Source organism: Mytilus edulis, chromosome 14 (assembly GCF_963676685.1).
Source record: "Mytilus edulis chromosome 14, xbMytEdul2.2, whole genome shotgun sequence".
Taxonomy (NCBI): domain Eukaryota; kingdom Metazoa; phylum Mollusca; class Bivalvia; order Mytilida; family Mytilidae; genus Mytilus; species Mytilus edulis.
The window spans coordinates 27,118,737-27,146,189 of NC_092357.1; the positions used below are offsets into that span (position 1 = coordinate 27,118,737).

At 32.1% G+C, this 27,453-nt stretch overlaps 1 protein-coding gene and 1 long non-coding RNA gene across 2 annotated transcripts; both read left to right on the top strand.

Moving 5' to 3' along the window:
- The first annotated feature begins 5,579 nt into the window (after window positions 1–5,579).
- Window positions 5,580–17,743, top strand: LOC139502915 (cardioacceleratory peptide receptor-like). Its single transcript, XM_071292582.1, has 7 exons — window positions 5,580–5,657; window positions 10,237–10,325; window positions 12,125–12,257; window positions 14,233–14,555; window positions 15,046–15,181; window positions 16,113–16,199; window positions 17,330–17,743. Exons 2-7 carry the CDS (start codon window positions 10,251–10,253, stop codon window positions 17,569–17,571), a joined length of 996 nt encoding a protein of 331 aa, XP_071148683.1. The 5' UTR covers window positions 5,580–5,657; window positions 10,237–10,250; the 3' UTR covers window positions 17,572–17,743.
- A 2,045-nt stretch (window positions 17,744–19,788) lies between these two features.
- LOC139502617 (uncharacterized) lies at window positions 19,789–27,142 on the top strand. Its single transcript, XR_011658896.1, has 4 exons — window positions 19,789–20,078; window positions 23,363–23,524; window positions 25,359–25,468; window positions 27,070–27,142. It is a non-coding gene; the product is annotated as an uncharacterized lncRNA (long non-coding RNA).
- The last annotated feature ends 311 nt before the right edge of the window (window positions 27,143–27,453 follow it).

The window sequence follows — 27,453 nt, forward strand, 5'->3', positions numbered from 1 at the left end:
ATAGGTATGTTAATGGGTCATATATATCCATCTTCCCTTTTCTATGTATTTAATTACTTTTCCCTCGGCATCATTCCCTATATGTAAATACATTCAATTAATTGAATTATGTGTGATACTGTGATACATTTAAAGATGAATTACTTGCAGATATCAAATATCGCACAAATAATAACTGCGATTGTATATGATTTTTTTTTATGTTGTCATGAAACATGTATTTATCGGTCAAAACATGCGATTTTAATTCGATTCACATTTTTTTATTTTTCACTTGATAACTTATTTTTTTTCTTCCGGAATATCGATTAAGTGGTATTAATATTTATCATAAACTTTTAAACTGTCATTGTGTTTACCAAATACAATACTTTAAAAAGTTTTCTTTACCATTAGGCTTATATCATGACATATAACGAAAGAGATAACAATTAAAATTATAATGCAAAGAACATTTTTCATCGTGAGGAATGTGTATTTTATTAGTTGAAAGTCGTCCAAGCAATAGCCACAATTGCGGTGAAAAAAAATGTGTGTCCGCGTTATATACAAAAAAAAAATATGAATCAGTATTGCCAGTCTTGCTATAATAAAGCGTTTGAGGTATCGTGATAGCGTGTAGGTCGAGACATTGGAAGGTCATGGCATTGAATACTAACCAAAAACTGCAAATTGAGTTTTAATTAGTTCTTAGCTAAACACTGTTTATTACTTGGTCAGAATAAAGTTAGAATACTGATCAGGTGTTCGGGTACGGTAACATGTCTTTCTGTGGACTAGAACACCACAATTCTAGCAAAGTCTGTCAATCTTGAATGAGGCAAGTTAATATTTATTTTGCGTCAATTGTTAATCAGTTATTCATCATTTTCTTTGCTAATACATGTCAATTTTATGATTTTGAAAAGACATTGAAAACATGTCGATTGTGTAATTGAACATATTTGTATAAAATATTTTTTATTAAGTGTGTTCAGTTTTTAAGGTGGCTGCTACTTGTTACTGTTTGGTTCAATAAAAACATGAAAAATAAAGATTTTGAATAGTATTTCGATAGAAATGAATGTACTGCAAAACTGCAAAAAAAACATGCAATCAATCACATAACACAATGATTGTGTCGATTTAGTTTGAAAGACCAGATGAGTTCGTCATAATGTAAAATAATATCAGCATGTATAATTTCTAAGACAAAATAAAAAAATGGGATATTAAGACGTGTTTTTGTGTATCAAATATATAAATCAGTACATTACTATATGTTGACAATATTGTGCTTATGCCGGATACAGAAAATGGACTGCAAAAACAATTAACAGCACTAAACAACTGGTCTGTGAAAGGGAGCTTGCAAGTGAACTGTGATAAATCGAAAGTAATGCACATCAGACAAAAGTTATCTCCGTGTTCAGACAGAGTATTTAAGATGGGGAACAAAACTATCGAATACACACCAAAATATCTATACCTAAGACTTACAATATCTGAAACTCTTGAATACAATGAGTGCGTGAACGAACTCGTCACAGCTTGTAGTAGAGCACTTGGTGCCTTATCATCAAAATGATGATGGTTTTGATTACGAAACACACAAAACTATGTACAAGTACAGTTGTTCCAATCATGGACTATGCATCAGGTGTCTGGGGTTACAAGCCTTACAATGATATTGAAAGACTCCAATACAGTGCAATCAGGACATTTATGGTAGTTGGGAAATGTAACCGGATTCCGGCTATTTGTGGTGATATGGGTTGGACCCCTGCACATATCGTCGTCAGTGTAACATGATAGGACTTTGACATAGAATAACAAGTATGCACGTAGGTCGAATTCCAAATCGTATTTTCCAATGGGATTCAACTTTATCAGAAAATATAAAAAAAACATGGTACAACGAGCTAAAATCAGTGATGGAAAAATGTGAACTTTTGGAACTATTTAACAATAACTACACAAATGGACTAAGTGTAAAATTAATGGCCAACTACTCAGAACTTTTGCTCCGTCAAAAACATCACAATAAATGGAAACTGGATATTGTGAACATGCCAAAATTACAAACTTTTAGATGTCTTGAAACAAACTTTGAAACACAACAGCACACTACCACTAATATGACACGATAACAGAGATCGACTTTAGCCAGAATGCGTTGTGGGACTTTTCCGTTGGAATTAGAACTTGGGCATTATCGTGGTATCCCGACAAATAGACGTTTTTGTAAAGTTTGTAATCATGACAATGTATCCGTTGAGGACGAGAAATATTTTTTAATTAAATGTCCTTTATATTTGTGTAAAAGAAACAATGCCTTCGCTGACTTTCAGCAACGTAACAACATATACCTTTCCGTTCTTTCTGATGACGAATACTCATTAAATTGATAAATAGAGACTGTAAACTAGTGTCAAACTATATATTCAATATTTCAAAAATCAGAACGCAGTTACTTTCTCATTGTGATACATTAATTTTGTTTTAAAATGTTCTTTAATTTTCAATATTAGCGCAAATTATAGATATTAATTGCCCGAGCTTCGTAAGCATTTGAGGGCTGGATGATTGACTTTGTATTAATGTATGTAATGTAAATGTTATAAAAGATTACACTATAAATACAATTATATATATATAGAATTTTCTGACTTCAAAAAATTAAGTTGATAATATCGATTATTCTGTATTCCTAATTAGCAATGTTGATATACATGTTTCATTACAAATATCACTGCAACGTCTAAGTAGTCTACTGATAAAAATTATTTGTGCACAAATGCAATTAAGGAGGATGGAGGGTATAAAAAATTAAGAAAACAATTCAAAATTTTTTTTTCATTACACATTTTATTTATTACCTTTAGTATTTGTTACTTTATCATATAGTTCAAAAATCATTCAACAAATCAATTCGTGTTGGCCCAAGATGACTTTTAAAATGTAGAAATCATTGGAAAAGCTCCAAATTATCTCCCTTTGGTGCAAAAAAGGCATTTTTTAGCATTAAAATTCAAATATCTTTTTTAACTCATCGGTGACCTATATTTTTTATTGTTGTTTTCGAATAAACTGTACATACTCTCAATAATTGTAAAATTTTAGCGATTTTTGTAATTGAGTTATTTTTTTATTTCGATATTACCTCTATAAGTTCAGCAGAAAAAAAGGACATTAACAAATATGTATGCTTCTTTCGATGGCAGATTGTGAGCGTAAATGATTGGTGACCCCATTTTTTTATTTCAATTTTCTATTAAGTATAAGATAAAGTCCATGTATAGAAAAATATAGCGAAATCCTATTTTAAATAAAAAAATTGATTTATACCCGCGAGCCTCCTTAAGCAATGTTTAAACATTTGTAAAAACAATCATACCGCAAGCTATGTGTGGTCACAGGATGACCAAAATAAATACAAGTATACATGGCAAAAATTCCTGATTAATTTATAATTCAAGAAATCAACCGTAAACAATAATAGCAGTAATGCTTAACAAAATTCTCGTTCTTTTACAAAAACAAACCAAACAATCTTAAAAAATTAATTTGTCGTGTCCATGCTTGGATAAATCGTATCTAAAGTCCAAAAGCATTATTTAGAATAAATGTATTTAGACAATTATGTCTTGGTCATATCTGTTTGAATTGTTTTATTGAGATTCTGGTTTTGCTTTGGCATCAATGAGACTATTTGAAACTCTTTATACACATATTTGAACATAATAAATGTGAGTCTCATGTTCATCTGTGATAAGTGGCGTTTGGTTTTTTTTTTGGCATGTTCTTAGTCACTGATGAGTCTTATGTAGACAAAACGCGCGTCTGGCGTATAAAATTATAATCCTGGTACCTTTGATAACTATTTACACCACTCGGTCGATGCCACTGCTTTATAAATATTTTGATATGAGCGTCAGTGATGAGTCTAATGTAGACGAAACGCGCGTCTGGCGTACAAAATTATAATCCTGGTACCTTTGATAACTATTTACACCACTGGATTGATGCCACTGTTGGTGGACGTTTCGTCCACGAGGGTATCACCAACCTAGTAGTCAACACTTCGGTGTTGACATGAATATCATTAATGTGGGCATTGTTTTAAATTTCCTGTTTACAAAACTTTGAATTTTTCGAAAATCTAAGGGTTTTCTTATCCCAGGCATAGATTACATTACTCGTATTTGGCACAACTTTTTGGAATTTTGGATAGTCAATGCTCTTGAACTTTGTAAATGTTTGGCTCTATAAATATTTTGATATAAGCGTCACTGATGAGTCTTATGTAGACAAAACGCGCGTCTGGCGTACAAAATTATAATCCTGGTACCTTTGATAATTATTTACACTACTGGGTCGATGCCACTGCTGGTGGCCCATTTGTCCCCGAGAGTATCACCAGCCCAGTAGCTAACACTTCGGTGTTGACATGAATATCATTAATGTGGTCATTGTTATAAATTTACTGTTAAGAAAACTTTGAGTTTTTCGAAAAACTAAGGATTTTCTTATCCAAGACATAGACTACCTTAGCCGTATTTGGCACAATTTTTTGGAATTTAATTATAATCCTGGTACCTTTGATAACTAGTTTTAGATTACTTTTGGAAGTAAATATTGTAGTTGATATATTTTTCGAATATCTGTTAAAAGAAAAAGTTGATTTAAACATCTACATACATTTCGATTATTACATGTTCTTAAAAAAGCAAAAACAAAAAGGTTTTGAAATTGAAAAACACAATGGTCAAAAAAGAGAGCAGTTAATCTTTTTCTACATACAATGTGATTTTATTACAAAAATTTACCGTACATAAGCAAAACGAGAGTAACTTCCGAGAAAACTGAGTGCCATTGTGAAATAGCAAACTTTATGTGCTACGTGTTTGTTTTTCGTTCATTTTTTTTTTTTATAAAAATAAGGCCGTTTGTTTTCTCGTTTGAATTGTTTTACATGTATTATCGGAAATATCGGTATTGAGTCCAGATATATAGCTGACTATGCGGAATGGGCTTTGCTCATTGTTAAAGGCCGTATGATGACCTATAGTTGTTAATATCTGTTTCGGTTTAGTATTTCATGAACAGTTCTCTCATTGTCAATCATACCATATCTTTTTTATAATAAATCTGTGTTTGTGTCGCAGACGTCCGTGCTGACTTATTTAAGTTACTTGCTATTTTATATTCCAATATCATTGTTGTGTCTATAGGATATGTCATGAGTGAACATTATTTTAACATAATTTAACCAGTTATTTCTTTTAAATCCAGTGCTCAGTTTTAAAGAACGAAACGTGCTCATCTAGAAATATAAACTAAGATCAATAAAAATATATTAGGTGCATGACGTTACACCAATGATTTTATGTGATATTATCCTAAAAAAAGCCTTTTTTTAATTGTTACAAGTAACATTTAAATGAAAAAAAAGTGACAAATTGACCTTTGGGAAATAATAATGTATTTGGTTTGTATTGTAGGTGGATTTAATTTTCTTTCAAGTCAGTTATATCGATCAATATTGACACAATACCACAAGTATAACAGACGTCGCATTAGTGTGTTAGAAGCAGAAGATTTCAAAATACAACATAGGTTAGTCGTTTTATGATTTTCCTCTCGCTTTGAATGACGACTTGATTTTATCCAAACAGGTCAGTTTGTTTATTTTATATTATGTTTTTTAAAATTTTGAAGAATATATCGGTTTGCTATTTTATTAAATATTATATTTTATTTTCTCGTATATGCTTCGTGAACGATTGTCAATAATACTTCTATGATGATTTGTTTCGTTATTTACACTTTTCTAAATTATAACTTTCTGTTTTATTTTAAACTCTTTGAGTGCCGGATGTTTTAGTGATAATGTTCATTGTTATCTTAAACTTCGAATTATAGCAACATTTCAACATACTCATGATACTGTCCCGATGAACTGTTGCTACTGTAATATAACTGTTTTGCATCTTAATTACGTATGTTACCAAGAGAATATTTGAGTATATTGATCATTTTGTATGATAATAAAACTCAAATGAACGTACTTTAGTTGGCTTTTATCGTCAGTAGTCCTTCTCATTTCTGTTGAAGAAGTATTTTTTCGGAACAAACCTTTGAATTTTTAACCAATCTAATCTTAGAATTGATCACAGATCGAATTCATAAAACAAGATTCATAATTTTGTGAGCTAGACATACATCTAGTCCATATACACCACGTCGATATGGCTCGTTAAAAAAAACCGGTATCATCTTTTAAATTTGGAACTTAAAGAAACATTTTCTAAAAATTGTTTCTATTTTTTCCAGTTCGTTTAATAGCACATCAACAGTTTTACACTGTAAAGCGTAATGTGATGCGTTAACAAGTTTGTTATAATCCACATCTATAATTGTTGCATACCTATGATTTATAGACTCTTCACTATTATCAACTTTTTTTTTTAAACTTATGTCAGCTGTTTGACAAATGTATCACAGATGGGACTTTTCTTGCTAAGTTTCGTATAACAATGACAGGGGCGTAGCTACCTGGAGGCACGACAGCACGTGCTTCTACGTCGTTTTCACAACAACAAAAATCAGAAGAGAGACAGATGATTTGGTCAATCGGAATGTAGACTGTTGGTGTCTTTTCCGTCTATTCCGGATATTAGTTTGACAACCTAGTTACAAGTGTTGATGAAGCTGTTCATTCAGAAAAAGATCGTAGCTCCGAAGTTGCGTGCACATTGATTCGGCATGCAAAAAAAGAAATGGCAAAATAAAAATTTATAGATTGTCAATTTGAATGTTAAAGGAAACACCTATGTTGTCACTTTTTTTAATTGATGAAATATCATTAAATAACGACATTTGGTTTCAAAATAATAATTTTTTTTGGAGATTATGACAAAATCGAAGGTTACTTGTATCTTTTACAAGATTTTTACTTTTGAATTTGTAACACTCAGTCTAAGATATGTAGTTTTGGAGCACATTTTACAGTGTACAGTTCATCAGTTTGGAATGAGATGTACCAATCGGCATTAGAATTATCAGATCCCTTAGATATCGTTGAAAATATGCCAAGGCGATGTGGTTCACAGACTACCGGAGCCAATCACCCTGCAACCACGCCAAAACAGTATTGGAAAGTCTCATTATTTTTTGCGTTCATAGACCACATGATAAGGCAACTGGAGAGTGGAGTCGCGTCAAGTTATCAGAAAATCGCTTCTTTGTGCTGTATCTGCTTCATCGTGTTGTAGGAAATACAATGTATCACAAACGAACAAATCTCAATATTGAAACATACGAAACTGACCTAGCATGTAATTCTGAAGAATTCAATTGGGAGGTTGCTCGATGCCGGACACGTACGCTGGTTTATAACATCTCGCGAGTGCTACCATGCCATGATGGCCCTGAGATCTATCAGTCACGGTACTACGTATGTACGATGTACGATCAACAATGAACAACGAAAGTTACATAGCATTACTGCATATTCATCGGGATTTCAGTGTGAATGTTGACAAAGTAATAGAGAAGTTTGTTTCTGCCCAGACCCGAAGAGCAGATTTTGGACAATTTTGAGTAAATTCTGTATCACAAATATGTGTTGTTTATGTATTACTATTACTATATTCAGAAGATTTATTAATAGTTTTACATTCATAAATTTTTATCTACATATAGCTCCTCTTTTAACCGTTCTATGACCGAAAACCGAAAAAAAAAAAAAAAAATCTGCATAATAGGGTCCCAAAATCTTTTCGCCTCGCTCCGCTCGGCGGTATTTGCTTCCACATCGTTTGGTTCTAGCTACGCCCCTGAATGAGCAAGATATACACTAATAGTAACCAATGACTTACAATTTCTAGTAAACTTGAGGTCATTAACCCCATTTGGAATTTGACTCCATACAAACCCACATGACGACGTTAAACCAACCATTATGTCTAATTGTACCAAGGTAAGGTAATTATTTAATGTTTGCAAATGAATTTTAATATTTATCATGTTATCAACCATAACTGTTGATGCTATTTTGACGAAATTTCGGCGATTAAACATTTCAAAGGCAATGCAATTGTAGACTCCCCTTGTTTACGTTTGTTGCATTTATCAAAGAATGTTTCGTGATTGGTTTTTATTTAATGTCTCAATTTTACGTCAAAGTTATTTTCCGTTCGAAGATGTTTCGTTCATATGACACCTATATAAGAAACATTGGTTTTATCGCAGATAAAGCTAGAAATTGTTTACAAATCTATCAACTTAAATGCATTTGATAAAATGTCAGATGTATAAAAACACATCGTAGGCGCCGCTACTGAGTTGTTTAATATTGGAAATAACACTAGAAACAAATTTGATTGGTTTATTTTGGCGAATACATTCTTAAAATTAATTGAATATAATGTTTAATAAATATTTTCCCTCCAAATATTAGCAATGTAATGCTTGAAGGTACTGTATTCTTAGTCTTTTCATATAAAGAAAGTTAATTCATTAAAGATATCAGGATTACATGTTTGTACGCCAGACTCCTGTTCCGTCATAAGAAACTGACAAATGAGGTACGCTCGAATCAAAAACATTAACAGGCCAACAAAATATAATCTTAAACATAATTTAGGGCTCACAATTCCGAGGGTTTTGTGAAATACAGCTAACGTTATCAAGAGCATTTTGAAAAATTCAAGGTATTGTAAACAGTTAAAAGAATTTGTTGAATGGTCCTTTCCATAATGGATAATAAAATTGAGAATGGAAATAGAGAATTTCTAAAAAAAACAACAACCAGACCAAAGAGAACAAACAGCAGAAGGCCACCTTAGGGTTTTAAACGTAGCGAAAATATCCCGCTACAGGATTTATGTCATGTCTTTGGGGTTTTTTTTTTAAATTGTTTACTACAAAACTCACAAAAATATCAACACCAGAGGGACAGTAGAATTGAAAGGTGGAAATTCATTATCAACGCCGTGGGTAAAAAAAAAAAAGACTATCATTAAACATGCTAAAGATTTCTGGATGTGTTTCCCAATAAATCATTCAGAAGTACTTACCAATCCCTTTTGGGTGAATTCAAGTCAGCAGATAATAGTTTTGTGTTATGCTATCAAACTATACATCCAAATCAGATATATATATATATATATAAAATTGAGAATGGAAATGGGGAATGTGCCAAAGAGACAACAACCCGACCATAGAAAAAAACAACAGCAGAAGGTCACTAATAGGTCTTCAATGTCGCGAGAAATTCCCGCACCCGGAGGCGTCCTTCAACTGGCCCCTATACATATATATATATACGATACATCAATATTTATTTTTTCCATTTACCAAAACTTTTAGTCTATCTACATGATGACCGTGTAGCATGAATAGTCCAGCAGCTACAAATGTATGTTAAATATTTTGGCACAATCGATCACTTTATGATAAAAGCATGAAACTTTGCACATTTTTAGATATGGTTATAATAAACATTTTTTGATATGGATTCATCTGAAAAAATCTATAATGACCGTCAAAAATCAAAATAATCGGCATTCGTCAAGAGGCTAAGTTCAATATGTAGGTTTGATTGATCCCTTCATAGTAAAAGCATACAACTTTGCACAGAGATATTCATGATACAAAAATATATTTTAGGTTATGAAGCCATCTAAAAGAATTTCAATAATGGCCGCAATACACAAAATTGCCCGCCAATAGTCAAGAGACTTAATCAATACATTGGTTTAATTAATTTCTATAGTAAAAGCATACTACTTTTAAAAGTGGTAGTTATGATACTTAAATATACTGAGAAATGGACCCATCTTTAAAAAATCCTAAATGGCTGCCAAATTCAAAATGGCAGCTAATAGTTCGACTAAGAACATAAATGATCCTGATTTTTTTTATCCAAACTGAAATAGCCTGTCCAAACATTTTTTTTCCAAAGAAAGCATTTACTTTGGTACTGAAACCTCTTTGAAAGGTATTTTAATAAATGTCTACATATCAAACACTGCAAAAAGTGTCATGCCTGTACTGGAAAGAGGTCAATTATACCAATTAGTATCACTGTCTGAACTCTAAACTTGTAAATCGTATGAATGGACAGCAAGATTAACAATGCATCATCATTGTTGGTATTCGTGTAGTTCCTGTTGTCAGGTCTTTGTGATACATTGTACTGTGTCGTTAATCAGGAAACAAAACAAACCATAATATAACTTTGTTTTACAGGAAGAAATACCAGTATGGAATATTATAACAATACAACGACAAATGTTAATCACAGCAATGGAACAAGTGATACACCTGAGCATTATAAGGTTAGTTAACGAGCATCAATATCTTTTTTCAAACACCTTTTAAACTAGATGGAAATTAGGAATGATAAGCAAAACAGAAACTGCAGAAAATACTAAGGCGGTTGAAAACACAAATGGACTCTGTCTAGGAGTTGTTGTCCTTGAATGACATAGTTTACATGTTGTGGCATTGTTGAATCTTTTGAATCTTGAATATTATGAAAAACAAAAGTCTAATAGAGTCAATTATTTGGTGTTGAATATTGACTATTATTGACAGAAAACAAAGTGAACTAACATGTGCAAAACAATTGGCGCTTCATTCTAAGAAGGATCAACTTACACTTCTGGGGCACATGCGGTCTCCCTTAGTTTCTTGTGGGACTCGCTCGCATTGCAATGTTCAATTGTGAGTAGTGTTGTCTTTCGATCATTTTACTGTCTCTCTTTAAAAAAAAACTTCTGATGTGTTGAAAACTCATACATTACTGAGTTTGGGCATGAATGTAATTTTTGTCTTGTCTTGACTTTTATCTTAATACAAATATATCAGTTTTTCGACGCCATATAGCTCATTAAACTAATTCAGCTTAAAGAAATCACCAATCAATCAAAAAATATTTCAATTTGCCATATATGTTTGTCTGTTACATTGTTAGTTTATATTTTTCACATATGGAACGACCTAATGTCATTGAAAAGAAGGAAACTGATTGTCTTAATGCGAACAGTGATTGATTGCTTTCGGTTCCATTGCATTATAAACCTATTAACCTAGATAAGGAACATTTTAAAACATTGGGATTTGAAACAGAACTATGTCATTTAGTGATGATGTGTTTTTGGAGTTAACATTTTCGAATCTCAGATACCAATAATAACAAAAAAGAAAAAAATTCTAAATTCTAATTAATTGTCAACCTGTACAGGTTGCATTTTGTAATTACAGCTGTTTCTCAAACCACGCCTCTTTTGGGGAGATTTAGAATATTCATAGAAAATTCATTTTGTTTACATACTGGTTCCCAGTTATGCTCTCTGTGTTCCATCTCATAGAGACATAACTTGGAATTGTTAGATATACATGTGCATATTGTTTACATTGAAATATGTGGTAACCCTTCATTCGAGGTAAGGATAGTTAAGAAAATTAGTATTAGTTTAAACTCTGAAAAGTTCAGGGCATATACACGTTGGAAATATGCCACACAGCTCTATATTTTGACCTTTGAAAAAATTGAAGTGTATATGAACTTTTAATTCTAGGATAAGCTTTTTTTTCAAAACTTCATAGTAAAAGTGGTACAGATTTAGCCGTTAAAGGAGTTCCTATGGGAAATTGCATTGTTAATATTAACAGAAATTCAACCTACAACTACAGAATTAAGGGGTTTAAACATGTTTAAGCTATGTTTTTTACTTTTTTGTACATTCTCAAGCTAAATATTTCTATTTATTTAGAACACATGCAATGTCGTTTTACATGCATTAATACATGTACAGCTGTTTAAATCAAAATCAAAACTAAATTATATTGTGTTGAAGGTAAAACTAATAACTCACAAATTCCTTGACAGCTAGGTCGAAAATGGGTCATCAAACAAATACTTGTCAAAACAATAAATCACTCTATAAATCAACATTCCAACCGATCGAATCAATTCCGTAGTGCTTTACTAAGTTAAATCGTAGACACCAATTCCTCAAATAACAAACAAAGTAAGGTATGAAGTGTTTAATATGTGTTTTAACTAATTTATGTAATATGTGTATTCACTTTGTAATATTGGTATCAACTATTATACTATTTTCTTTTGTAGGTGATTTTAAAATGGATTTCATTTGTGATTTTCCTTGGTATTATAGCATTCAATTCACTTGTTATCGTATTGTTACTATCACGGAAGAAGAAGACGAGAATGGGATTTTTCGTTACTAATCTTGCAATATCAGGTATAACTATTTTGTGTGCTACTTCGCCGAATGTGGCCTTATGTGCTTATACATTACCAGTCGACCGATAATACATGTGGCGGAAAATCGGCTCGTGAATATTTGAGATCCCTGGGTATTAGTATGGTTTATTTGTTTTGAGCTGTGTATTGTGCGGATTGTCTTCCCGTCGTATTTGGTTCTTTGCCATAGCATTGTAATTTTGTCTCCGACAAATGAGGTTGGATATCCATTTGGTATTTCCACCTCTCTTTTTGCAAAAGAATTATATGAGGTTAGCAATAATGCAGGTATACGTTATCAAAAGTGTCAACTTTCATAAATCTACGTACAAAAATATTCGTTTTGTTTTAACATATTAGAGGCGAACGACACAAACAGGACAATCAATCTCAAAGAAAACGAAATGACAAAAATTTTAAAACGATCAAATGATAAGCAAGAACACAAACCATCGCAGAAAACAAACAAAAAATGATCATCACGAACCATACCTTGACATGGGAGTGATCTCGGGGGTTCCGGAGGGATAATTAGTTGAACGCATTTTTAAGAATATGATGGCAGACTAGAATTTATTCATTTTGCTATAGTTATAGCTTTTAAGGACCAGATATTGATTTCTAATGTTGTTTATTAGCTATAGAGTTCCCATGAACGTGCAGAAATGTTTGTTAAGAATAACTTCTCATTTAGTGTCTTTTGAATGATTCTGTCATGTGACTGTTGATTCATTTAAACACCAAGTATTGCTCTGTTAGTAGTGTATAGGTCCCAATGGACTTGTTTGTTTTATTTGGTACATATGTTTACATTATTTGTAAGGAATTTTAACATTGGTAAAGTCACTCGCTCAATCGAAAGTTACCAACATCTTGCTTTATCTATACCTGTTATGATTACTGCTAAAATAATGTAAAATAATAATTGATCAGGATAACATTATCCATCCACATTTGAAAGCATATATAGCACTCTGGTATCTATTTCATATCACTAACATACTTGCATATGATAAAGTCGAACAGCGGTATACTACAGTTGCCTTTATTTACGGTCAACCAAAATATAAAATAAAGTGAGGATGTAGGATTTTTTCTGTTTTAATGACAAACATCAATCGTGAAAGATCTACACTACAGACCTCCGTTTGGCCGTAACTAAGGATCAAAACTTTTAACGTATACAACGACACTGTCAGTTTGTCTTCCCCTTATACTAAAAAAGAACAGAGTTAGTTAATTGAATAAAGCAGTCACAAACCACCAACAACTCCTAAGCCGTTGCATCAGGTAGATGACGGGTTAACACATTTTTTAGCTCTCAAATATGTTTTAACCTGTGACATTAGTGAAACAGTAACATGAAAACAGCAAAACAACCTATAAAGATCGATAGGTAAGAACGTGACTCCTCACACAAGTGACAAAGGGTAATCATTCAAGAGTACTTGTAGTTTCTCAAAGCTATTTTAACTATAAATATACAATATTCCCATTATAGATTACATATCTACAATCATATGCAATAACTACACTCGTTACTGGTTAAATCTAAAGAGCGCATGCATGACATTAAGATTGTTAATTTTTAAAATAAACCATAAAAAGAAAGATAATGATGATAGCTGTTCATCTTGTAAAGGAAAATAAAATTAATGTTCAAGAAACGAGCATTTAAATGTCATATGAACATTTTACCCTGTTTCCAACACACTGAGCCGGGTGTTTTCATGAGCTAGTTAACAAGAGAACAGTCCACAAAAAGACATGTCACTTTACATGAATAAATTATTCTGAACTGACCAGATTTTTTCTTACTTATTCATGCCGAGGTCTTAGCGGATAAATATTATGTACCCATGTTGATGGGAAAGTACGTCAAACGTATCTAAGTATTTCGTACCATTCAATTATTCATAAAACTTGTTTATCAAATTAATATTCTTCTAATTGTAACTATTTTATGTTTGCAGATCTTTGTCTTGGACTCTTTTATGTTTTTCCAGAGCTGGTATTCAACAAATTTGGAGTCCCCTGGAATAAACATGTCTGCTATATTGTGTACGCATTTTTTTCACAGTTCGCAGCTTATGTATCTATATATGCGATAGTTGTAATGTCTATTGATAGACTCTACGTTATTGTAAGACCTTTATCTGCAGCCACTAAAGGACAAAAATATCGATTTGGTTTGGTATCAATTGCATGGATTACTGGAGCAGTTCTTGCTATACAGTACGTTGTTCACACTAAGTCCTGGAAGACATTTTGTTATCATATTATTCCATACAGGGAGGTGAGTTTAATAGAAAAATGGTTTTGATGGGATTCATGTTAATATCATTTATAAATATAATCAAAATATTCTCTAATTTATCCTCGGCTTGATCTTTGAAATAAACAGGGAACGTTTTGTTGAACAATAAAACATATATACTCTTTACCATAGAATCACTTAAAATGAAAAACAAAGTATGTAATGTGTGTATGTATGAAAGCATAGCAAAAAACACTATATAACATAATACAAAAAAGAAAATATGGCTAGAGTTATGTCGCGATTCTATACAAATGTGGTGAATTTCATCTAGTTGTAAAATTTGTAAAAAGTTAAACTATTCCCTTCGTTATTGAATATCTTAAATATTCGTTTAACTGTTTTCAATAAAATAAATTGACTGTTATCTATTTCCCACAACTCTAACAGACGGCGTGTTTGCATCATGTACATAGCTTATTCGAACTTGTATGCATATATTCAAAGGTGTTTTATTTATATTTTTCAGGCAATGCTATATATTGATACCACACTTATGATAATAATTCCAGTCGTTGTGATCGTTATATGTTATACTGGTATACTAATAACAATCCGTAGACGGGAAAAACGTGGATTTATTCCGGAAAAAAGAAGCGATACAGGTAAGAACATTCAATGTTTTTGTGAGTCTTATCTATTTATACACAGTGAAGATTTACTTTCCGTAGTAAACTCTGAATGAGAAGGATATCACTATTACTAGCAAATTTATTCGATATCATTCATGTGCAAACTTTGACGAAATCAGTATTTCTGATTCTGTTAGCAGGGATTTTACTGTCTGTTGTTGTCAGCTCATCAAATCATAACATTACATGTCATTCCTTAACAAAGATGACCTCAGATACTGTTTTCAAATAAAATGTACCTGGCATAAATATATATGACCCGGACATATCAAGAACGTTATTATAAACCGAATTAATCGTCGTTGATAAGTTGTCCAATTTTATTAAAGGTTTGTGTTGCGTAGTCTTTAGTTTATTATGTTTTGTCTTTGTGTACTATTGGCTGTATGTTTGTCTTTTCTTTTCTAGCAATGGAGTTTATTTTCGATATATGACTTTGAATGTCCCCTTTGTGTCTTTCGCCCATCAAACAGTCCGTTTAATCGATCATCAGATGTTCATCATATTTATATTGTAAAATACCAGCTGCTCTACACAGTATCAAGCCTTTTATGATGTTTTACAATAAAAATATGCAGATACACTGATAATTGGTTCGTATCTCTATCAAACGTTCCCCTTGTTCAAATTGTATGAAACAATAGTCTTACTGCATGAGCCTACGAAATCTGAAAAAGGTTTTGTGTTTTGAGGAAAATGATGAAATATAAACCAGAAAAATTGAGTACAAAGCATTGTCTGATTTATGATCTGAATGTTATCTCGAAGCAATTAGTTTATCAATGTTTATGATGTGAGCCCTTATTTGAAAAGTTGCAATTACACATCCCAGTTGTGTTAAAAATAGATAAGAATGTAGGATTTCAAATTGTGTAATACTAGGCTAATATTTACATTTTTATAGATACTACAGATGAAAGTATTCCAAACAATCGGGTTATTTCAAATGCAAAAATCAAGACTATAAAACTACTTCTAGTTGTTGTTTGTGGTAAGTTAATTTTTTTATGTTACATAAAATAACTTAGAATTGAAAATGAGACAATTTTGTATCCCTATCTTACGATTCTCGTTTCATAAAATAAAAAAAGACAGAAAATACTAAAGGTGAAAACATAGGCAGACCAAAACAGCATCGACAAAACATTTAAGGCGAAAATACATACGGGGGATTTGGTCTCCTCCTTAAATCTCGATCAGGAAATTACCAAACGGTACACACGATAACTTTTTAACAGGTCAATACCTACAATACTTAAAAAAACACAAACAAGAGTACCAGTTAAGAGAAAATATTACAGCATCAATAAAGGCAGTTATTCAAAGCACAGGCAATGATTTTTTTCTGATTTTTCGATGTAAATATTAACCTTTGATTTAATACTAGAAGCTGTATTTCAAAATGTCATTATTGGTCGAAGAAGTGCTGATCTTAAGCAATGCCCAAGTAAATTTATGAAAAATGTTGATGCACAATCACATTAAATTATATATATTTTACACTTAAAACAGGCGTGTTTGTTAAAATGTTATGAAATCAGTGGTGCTCGATTCAAAAATAGTTGGAAGTCACTTACTTGAGTACATTTATTTCCGTCTTACAAACAAAACTAATAAATAAATGGTCAGTGTTAATATAGCAAATAACATGTGGTATGATTGCCAATTAGACAACTATCCACAAAAGACCAAAATGACACAGACATTACCAACTATAGGTCACCGTGCGGCCTTCAACAATGAGAAAAGCCCATACCGCAAAGTCAGCTATAAAAGGCCCCGATAAGACAATGTAAAACAATTCAAACGAGAAAACTAAAAACCTTCTTTATGTAAAAAAATGAAAGAAGTAACAAATAAACAAACGACAACCACTGAATAACAGGCTCCTGACTTTGGACAGGCACATACATAAATAATATGGCGGGGTTAAACATGTTAGAAGTTCGTTTTCTTTTATTAGTACTTCTTTTCTGGTATCAACTATTTGAGTATTTATCTGACAAGTTGTAACTTACATTTTGATAGTCAATACTTTATTCTTTCATTTGCCTTTTAAATTCTGTACTATGAAAAGAGACAAAATTATTTATAATCATTTTTTTTACCTTTCTTTTTCAGTTTATATATTATGTTGGACGCCGATCTTAGTAGATGCATATTTACAGTTTTATGCCGATATAAAAGCCGGATTGATATACAATGTGTTGTATACATTTGCTCCATTGAATAGTTTTGCAAATCCATTAGTGTTTCTGATTTTTAATTTCAAGATGTTTCGATCAAAAAAGAAAAAGACGGATTCCCATTTAATGAACATAAATACAGTGAAAACGTCACTAGGTTCAAAACGTCATCATTAAAAGTTACCTTTGAGTGAAACGTCATCTTTACAAGTTATATTTGAGTGAAACGACATCTTTAAAAGATATATTTAAGTGAAGTGTCCATTTAGCAACCAGGCAACTTTAAAGGAAAGTTATCAAGATGAAATCATGTTCAGAACGTCATCTTTAATAGTTATATTCGAATGAAGTGTCCATTTAGCAACCAGGCAACTTTAAAGGAAAGTTATCAAGATGAAATCATGTTCAGAACGTCATCTTTAATAGTTATATTCGAATGAAGTGTCCATTTAGCAACCAGGCAACTTTAAAGGAAAGTTATCAACATGAAATCATGTTCAAAACGTCATCTTTAAAAGTTATATTCGAATGAAGTGTCCATTTAGCAATCCTGCAACTTAACAGGAAAGTGATTGACATGAATAAAGCCTACTTTTTTTATTTGTGTTACTGTGGATACATTAGTATTCGTTGGATACCAATTGTCATGCTTTTCGATGGTACAGTGAACAACGAAATTCATTTTTTAGCGAATGAGAAATTTTCTATAGGCTCGTATGCAAACTTCGGCAAAACCACCAAAGATAATATTCACGGAAATGTACAGTTTCCTTAATCCACGAAAATTAGTACCCACGAAATCAAGTGAATCCACAGTAGTTGACTAAAAGCTGAAGTATCTACAGGAATAAACTCATTAGTTGATCATTAACTAACAATGTTTTAACAATTAAAGATAGAAAAACACGTACAAACAATCAGTCTCATGCAAAACAACATGGAAAAATAACTGAGATACACTAGTCCCAACAAACAACCGCTGATTATCATAGGTGCTTTCGAAGGTTTAACATAGTATAACTTTTGGAAAAACGGTATCAAATAAATAGCGGTTGTGATCGTGCGGCATGGTCTTGGAAGAACATAAAATAAAAAGTTCGTGGAGTTTTCTGACGTTTTAGAAATGTTATGGTAAAATGCATATAAACATGGGTAAAACTTATATTAAATATATAGGTTTTTACATAAGATGCATTTTAAACAAAATTAAAACAAAAACTTTTTAATATTTCTATCCTTTAAACACCTTTTTGGTGATTTAAGCCGGAGTGAAATTTAGTTATTTCAGTACTAGATTGTTTTCATTATATCAAAGGAAATTTGTATCAATAACTAACATATTATGTTACATATACATAACACTAACACAAGTCCGCCATCCTGATAGAGTAGAATGTTGAGGTGTAATCACTTAAAACTACAATGTTTTTTGTTCTCGCACACGATTGTAAGCGAAAAAACCTTGTTGAAGTAAACATAATGAATGAGTCAACTACAATGTATCCATCAGAGACAAAATGACAAAGGTTCTAGCATCCGTACGCAAAAACCCATCCTTCAACAATGAGTAACAATATTATCGCGTAGCAAGTTACTCAATGCTCTGAACTGATTTAATTAATTTAAACTAAAAAAACAAAGACTTGTGTCATTTAAAAAATGAATTAAAAGTAAATATTACATTTATCAACACAAAAGACAATAAAGGAAATACAGTCTTTGTTAATACAGATTGCGATCTGATATACGGGTGCATAACCCATCCTCACCTACACAGGAAAAATTGCAACATATGTTTATCATATGTTTTCAAAACATATGAAAAACATATGAAAATCATATGTTTTTCATATGTTTAGGACAAACATATGATAAACATATGTTTACAATCATATGTTTACATATGATTTGAAACATATGAAAACATATGTTAGAAAACATATGTTAACATATGTTTTATGACATATGTAAACATATGTTTACAAACATATGAAAAACATATGATTTTCATATGTTTTCATATGTTTTAAAATACATTAATGAAAATTGGAGAAAATGTCTAAATTAGTATTGAAGCCTATAATCCTAACAGCAGAGCTTTCTAATTAATTCAATAATAAAGTAAAATAAGTGAATGAGTTATGATAAATAGATAATAATATGAATAATGAATAAATATTCTTTACTTTTTATAGTTTGTTCTTTATTCTAAATTAATTTTTTTAATTATTATTGATTATCCCATTATTCTCTCTCTGTTTTTCATTATCTATTCTGCATTTTTTTTTCTTATTCCCTTTTCTTAAATCCCTAATTTTGATTCCAGACCCTCGTATTACGTACTTGGCACATCGAATTCGAAAACCAGGAAAACTCGGAAATATTTTCACCGTTATCGTTTTGTGCATTATGACGCAAACCATGGACGCTCACGCGATCATCTGCAGCAGTCTACAGCTGTTTATTTAAGTTTTAAGAATGGACAGAGACAGATTTTACTTCTTCTTCTACTTATAAACAGATAAATTGAATTGAGTGACTTGTCGATTAACTAGAAGAAACCGGGGAACGAAACATAGATATGAAAGTCTAGAGAAAGTCAACGCAACGAAAGTTCGAAATGTCGAAAGTGTTTTGTTTTCATGGATTACGTACATTTATGTACCTTAAAAGGGCAACGAATAGTAAATATAATAATGCACCTTTTTTATTATTATAATTGGCAAAAACAGGAAGATGTGTGTGCAATTTTTTCACAATAAAACTATTTGACTGTTGATTGTAAACCGGAGAACCGGTATATCACAATACCAGCTCTGTCTTAAATATGCTTGATCACCTACAGTGGCCTACATTAGAATTGAGACGAATACAAACAAGACTAGTGGTATTCTATAAGATCATACACCAACACATAGCAATTTACCCTAAAGATCTTCTTTTTAAATCAGACAGTAGAACAAGACATAAACATACCAACCACTTTACACTCAGCCACCAAGGCCTGCCAACAATTATAAGTTAAAATACAAGTACAAATGTAGTCTAAATAATAATGAAGTCTTGGAAGCTATTATACTTAATTTTGTTTACATCTATGTCGCAGAATGGCTGCGTCAATGCAAAAATTAAAAATAGCCTTTCTAGACGTCATAATAATTTGGACTACATGTTCATTTGTATCTTACAAGTTGACTTCAACAATGAGCAAAGTGCATAATGCAAAGTCAGCTTTATAAGTCAAATGAAGGAACTTACAGACTGATAATGATTTTAAAACAAAACAAGGAACAAATAAACAAATATGATATACAAGTATAGCAACAAACTACAACATGAACTTCTAAATAACAGGCTTCTGACTTGGGACAGAAACATACAGCATGTACAGGATGTGATGGAGTCAAACCAGTTTGTTGGTGCCAAATTAAACCCCCTCCTAACCTTGGATAGTTGTGTGAAAAGGGCTTAACACATTTGCCATCAGATATGTACAACATGTACAAAGCAAAAAGACATCTAACAAAAACATAAAGCAGACAGGGTACATGTATTTATACATCACCACAGGCACAACAAAAATAACCTCTTTAAGTCCAGATTTGAGAGTTACCTCTTAGTTATTACTGATAACTAGTTCAAAGCTAACAACAAGTTATTTACCACCAAACCTTGCCTGGTTAAGGTTTATTCCAGATACAAGTAGTAACTGCAGCATACAAAATCGTTCAGGTTTTGGTGTAAAATGTATGTTTATAATAGGGCATGAATGAGTCTGCAAGTCTGTGTCTATCAACATGATCAAGGTTCATTTGACCTTGTCTTGATCTCATTTACACTGACCAAATTTAAACATCATTATGTATCTATAATACTAAAATTACGAGGTCCAATTTGTCAGCCGTCATCACGTAAAAACGACGAATCACAGAATTCAACTTTATATATAACTAATATTGTACAAAGGTGTAGATTAAAAATTACACCACTCCAGGCCCTTTTGTTTTCCACGTAATTAATATTGCCAATAATTAAGAAGTTCCGGGTCGAGTCCGCTACCGATACCAATAGTATATTCACCTGTTATCTATTACCTAATCTGTACGTTCCGCATCTGACAGGCGCACCACCAAAAGTTGTATTCAGGACTAATATGCTATATACACGGGTCATAACCACAGGGTTGACACTACTAAATTGTCAAATTGTTACCTATTGTAGTATTTTAATCAGTAAGACTTTCTAAGATAACAATACGAATACTAAAAATCTGGACTAAAAATAAGGCGTATAGGTACAGTTTTCAATTTGTTGGTGGCAGGGGCGGATCCAGCCATTTTAAAAAGGTGGGGTTCCAATTAAATGTCCCCATACAAATGCATTGATCGTCCAAAAAAAAAGGGGGGTTCCAACCCCCGGAACCCCCCCCCCCCCCCCCCCTCTGGATCCGCGCCTGGTTGGGCATGACGTAAAACAGCAAAGCAAAGAATTCAACTTTATTTATAACTTATATAGGACAATGCTGTTGATTAAAAAATACTCCATTCAAGGACCTTTTGTTTTCAAAATAATTAATATTACCAATAACTGATAAGTTCCAGTTCAACGGGTTCAAACAGAAAGACTTGAAAGCATAAAAAACTGTGTATCTTATAATCGACATGACTTTATCAGATGACAATACTAATACTCAAATAAGGCTTGCGCATAGTTGTATACTTCAATCAGTCACGGACCCGTGATATCACGGGTGTGTTCTAGTTATTGTATACATGTACATGTACATGTTACTTCAAATTTCAAAAGAGAGTGGAAACAAAAAATCAACAATTTTATTAATTCATTTGTAAAGGAGCATAACTCTTGAAATGTATAAGTAATTCCTCTAGAATTCAAAACTTGATCTGTGTTACAAAGTGTAAATTTTATGTGGTTTAATATAAGCATTGTGTGCATAGGCGGATCCAGGGGGGTGCTCAGGCCCCCCCCCCTTTCGTGGGAAAAATTTGGTTGATTATATAGGGAATCACTGAAGCATGACTGGAGAGGGCCCCCCCTTATGTCAGTCTGAGGGCCCCCCCCTTAGGAAAAGTTCTGGATCCGCCACTGGTTTGTAATTTTCGTTGCATTTGGTCAAAACAAACGGAAACTACAATAAGAAAACGGAAACAAAAAAAATCAGTCATTTTTCAATTTGTAAAGGGTATAAATCAAGAACAATAAAAGTGATGCCACCAAATATGAACTCGATCTGAATTTATAGATGTGGAATTAAGTGGTGTGTATATGAGTTTCATAACATTTGGTTGAGGCAAACTAAAATTAGAGAGAAAAGAACAATAAAAATTCAGCAATAGCCAATACATAACTGAAGAAAGGTAAAAGTAACACCAGTGACCACCCAATTTTTTGGGACATACATGTACAACTAAATGTATGTACTGACGGATGGACAAGGTTAAAATTTAACACACCCTTGCTTTTCAGTAATTACCAAACTGTCTCATATAAAACATGTAATACATTAATACATGTCTGTAATAACCATGGTAACTAGGCCTTACATGTTATACATGTACATGTACAAATGTAACAGCTAAGTTTAATCCCTTGAAATCCCTTGTCTCATTGACTAAAGAAGTTACCATGGTTGATTAAAAATGTATACATTTAATTTGAAAATTAGTTATAAAGGCTGTGTATTTAGTTAAGTACTGCACATATAAAGTTGAATTCATACAACAAGCATAGGATTTAATAAGATGGATTAGAACATTTAAATAATTTAATACTTGTATATTATACATGTATATATACTAGTATAATTTTTTTCTGGGCAAGTCTAGATCTGTTGGTCTTGTTTTAAAAGATCAAAATAAGCCAATTTTGCCATATAACATGTATAAAAATAATTAAGGCAATTTGTCAGATATTTTAACTTCATTTCATTTTACATTATTTCTTTTAGCATTTTCTATGGAAGTACATGTACTTCAAGAAGAAGAAGAAGTTAAGCAACAGAATGGAATTCTTTGAGGCATTGCTTTCTAGATTATATGATGGATTCATAGATTTTCATATTGATTTATGTGCATATGAAGAGCAGCCGGCAATTATATTATGACGAGAGGTATGTACATGTAATAAAAAGGATAACTTTGTTTGAATATTTTGTTGTTGTCAGACTATCTACATGTTACACATTTTGAGTTCGTGTAAGCTGTGAAAAAATATTTTTTCTACTGGACCATTTTATTGAAAATAGCATTGGAAGCTCTATAAACACTCCATTGCTTGTTCTTTTTATACAACCACAAACAATTTTTGGGGATTGTATAATGGTAAGGTGTTGTCGTTATCTGCAGCGTCCGAAGACACTTTGGTTTCCGAACAATAACTTAGGTTTAAGTGCATAAATCTTTATGAATTTTGTTTAGAAGGTCCAATACCACAAAAAAAGGTTGGGATGATTTTGGGGATGATGGTCGGAAGTCCCAACCGTTTAGGAATTAGGGGCCCAAAATGGGCCAAAAACAAGCATTTTTCTAGTTTCAGGATAATAGCTTGTTTACAAGTATTTCAATTGCCTGAAATTGTACCACAATGTTTAAAACCACAAGTACAAGGTTTTGATTCAGTTTAGGGGTCATGGGGCCAAAGTTTAGGAATAAGGGGCCAAAAACAAGCATTTTTCTAGTTTCCAGACAATAACTTGTGTGTAATTGTATAGATCTCTCTGAAATTGTGCCACATATATAACAAAGGGAAGGCTGGGGTAGTTTTGGGTTAGTTGCCCAAAATATGCAGGAATTAGGGGCCAAAAAGAAGCATGTTTCTAGTTTCCAGACAATAACTTGTGTTTAAGTGACTCATAGGCGGATTAAGGTGGGAGGCCCAGACAGCCCTGCCCCCTCCCCCTCCCTCTTTTCTGGGAAAATTTTGGTTGATTATATAGGGAAACACTGAAGCATGTCCGGATCAGTCCCCCTCTTATGCAGTCACTGGGCCCCCACATATGAAAATTTCTGGATCCACCATCAAGTGTATGGATCTCTCTGAATTGTACTACAAGTTTCCATACTACAAAAGAAAGGATGGGATTGAGTTTTAGGGTTATTGCTCCAAGGGAGATTTCAATAAGTTGAGGGGGGGGGATAGTTTGTTTACAACTTTTTTAAGGGATTCCTTATTTTTTCAAAATTTTTCAAATTTTTGATTTTTGAAAAGATTCATGCAATAATGTTCAGCAAAGTAAGATCTACAATGGTCAACATAACCAAATTTTCAATGGACCCCTTAAGCAGTTGCTGCCCTTTATAGTCAATTTTTAACAACTTTCTCGTAAATTTTGCAATCTTTTCCTCTTTTGTGTTTTGAACAAGAACTAAAGAAGATAAAGAGAAACTTAACAGGCTATTAATAAAATATGTTTACAGGAGTTTTGCCTCTTGGAAATAGATATTGAATTTGTAAGGAATTGCATCCAACACATGTCTACTTTTCTTGTAGATCATTTTTATAATTTATGAAAAATGTTAAAAAAAAAAAGAACATACTTATTTGTTGTGGTTATTGCTTTTTGACAGCAAATTTTATATATCCATCAATTGGTGAGGTACATTGAAACACTGTTCTTTAATTAAATGCATGAAGTATACAGATGGTAACACAAATGACAACATGTTATGTTCATGAGTTTAATATTTATATATAAATGTTGTATTTCAACAATTTTGCCTATGAAACAGCAACTCAAGATTTAATAAACCAGAGTTAAAACTAATAGTTTTTTATATATACATGATATATGAAAAGTTCATGCTATACATATATTTGTTGATTGTTTATGAATTGTTTCCATTAACTCAAAAGTAAAAGTATTAATTAGTGAGCATCAGTTCATACTACATGTACATTTAGTTTTTGTCTGGACTTTTGGATTAACTTAAAATTTATAATTTTAGCTTGTTACCAAATGAAAGTAAAGTGCAGTATTAGAATCACTGGGGTACATGCTACGGTGTACATGTACATGTAGGTGCAGATGTCCTGTAGAAAAAAAACTGGTATCAAAGTAAGTTCATATGTAGAATTGTATTTGATTTAAATAATTTAATGTTATCTATTCAAAACTTTTTCAAGTGTAATTGTACATGTATACAGTTGTTTATTTTTCTGTCTTTTTGATGTCAAGTATGCATCGAGGAATCCTTACCAGTCTCATCTGCTTCTGCTGCACACGCATGAGAAATGAGAAGCTCAAATGATTATAGCATTTGCATCACAGACCGTATATTATGAATTGTATATTTAACATGATCAAAAGTTGTTCTTGTCTTGAATATATACATTAAATATTTGCCACTGTACCTTAAAATAAACAAGAAAAATTAATTTGATAATTTTCTTTTAACCGTAGAGCGTTTTTAAAGAACTAGAATATTGATATAAGGAGATGGTGTATGATCCTCAATGTGACAACTATCAATTAAAAAACTAAAGAACGAAGATAAAACATTTACTGGTCACTGTTCAGCAATGAACAATAATCAAAATCCATACCATAAAGTAACCTTCAACTTGTCAAGTTCACTACTTTTGACCGATTGACTATTTTCAAAAGAGTTATGCCCCTTGAAAATATTAAATAAAGGAAAATGGCCTTGTAAGCCCTCTCATCGGTTCAATTTTTTATAAAACACATATTATACTGTAAACTTGTAATGCCCTTGCAGGTCTGTTTGAAATATTTCGTATACAAGAAAAAGAAGTTTTTTTCCAAGCACACTTTTTTATTTATAATTTTATTCAAGTGCCTTTTTAGCTCATCTGGCCCAAAGGGCCAAGTGAGCTTTTCCCATCACTTGGCGTCCATCGTCGTCGTCCGTCGTCGTTAACTTTTACAAAAATCTTCTCCTCTGAAACTACTGGGCCAATTTAAACCAAACTCGGCCACAATCATCATTGGGGTATCTCGTTTAAAAAATATGTGGTGTGACCCGGCCAACCAACCAAGATGGCCGCCATGGCTAAAAATAGAACATAGGGGTAAAATGCAGTTTTTGGCTTATAACTCAAAAACCAAAGCATTTGAGAGCAAATCTGACAGGGTAAAATTGTTTATCAGGTCAAGATCTCTCTGCCCTCAAATTTTCAGATGAATCCGACAACCCGTTGTTGGGTTGCTGCCCCTAAATTGGTAATTTTAAGGAAATTTTAATGTTTTTGGTTATTATCTTGAATATTATTATAGATAGAGATAAACTTTAAACAGCAATAATGTACAGCAAAGTAAGATTTACAAATAAGTCAACATGACTGAAATGGTCAATTGACCCCCTAAGGAATTATTGTCCTTTATAGTCAATTTTTTACAATTTTTATAAAATTTGTAAATTTTTACTAACATTTTCCACTGAAACTACTGGGCCAAGTTCATTATAGATAGAGATAACTGTAAGCAGCAAGAATGTTCAGTAAAGCAAGACGTACAAACACATCATCATCACAAAAACACAATTTTGTCATGAATCCATCTGCTTCCTTTGTTTAATATTCACATAGACTAAGGTGAGCGACACAGGCTCTTTAGAGCCTCTAGTTTTAATTATTGCTCCTTGCTAAATAAAATATTCAGTGGACATTGAAACTCTGTTCTGTTATTTTTATTTTCAGGAACTGAAAAGTAAAGAAACAGAACCAAAGAACATTCATTTTAAATTAATACAATATTGAACTCAAAAGTCAATCTAGTTGTCTTTCTTAATTATAGATATAAGAAGATGTGGTATTAGTGCCAATGAAACAACTCTCCATCCAGGTCATAATTTGTAAAAGTAAACCATTACAGGTCAAAATACAGTTTTCAAAACAGAGCTCACACGAAATAGCAAGCCATTAAGGGCCACAAAAGCGGCAGCATACACTAGCACCTGTAATAGCTAGCAGTGTAGACAATCACATATCAATGTGTATGGTGATATAGCAATAGAAATATCACATCCATCAGAGGGAAATAGAATATAGACAATAGAAATATCACATACATCAGAGGGAAAT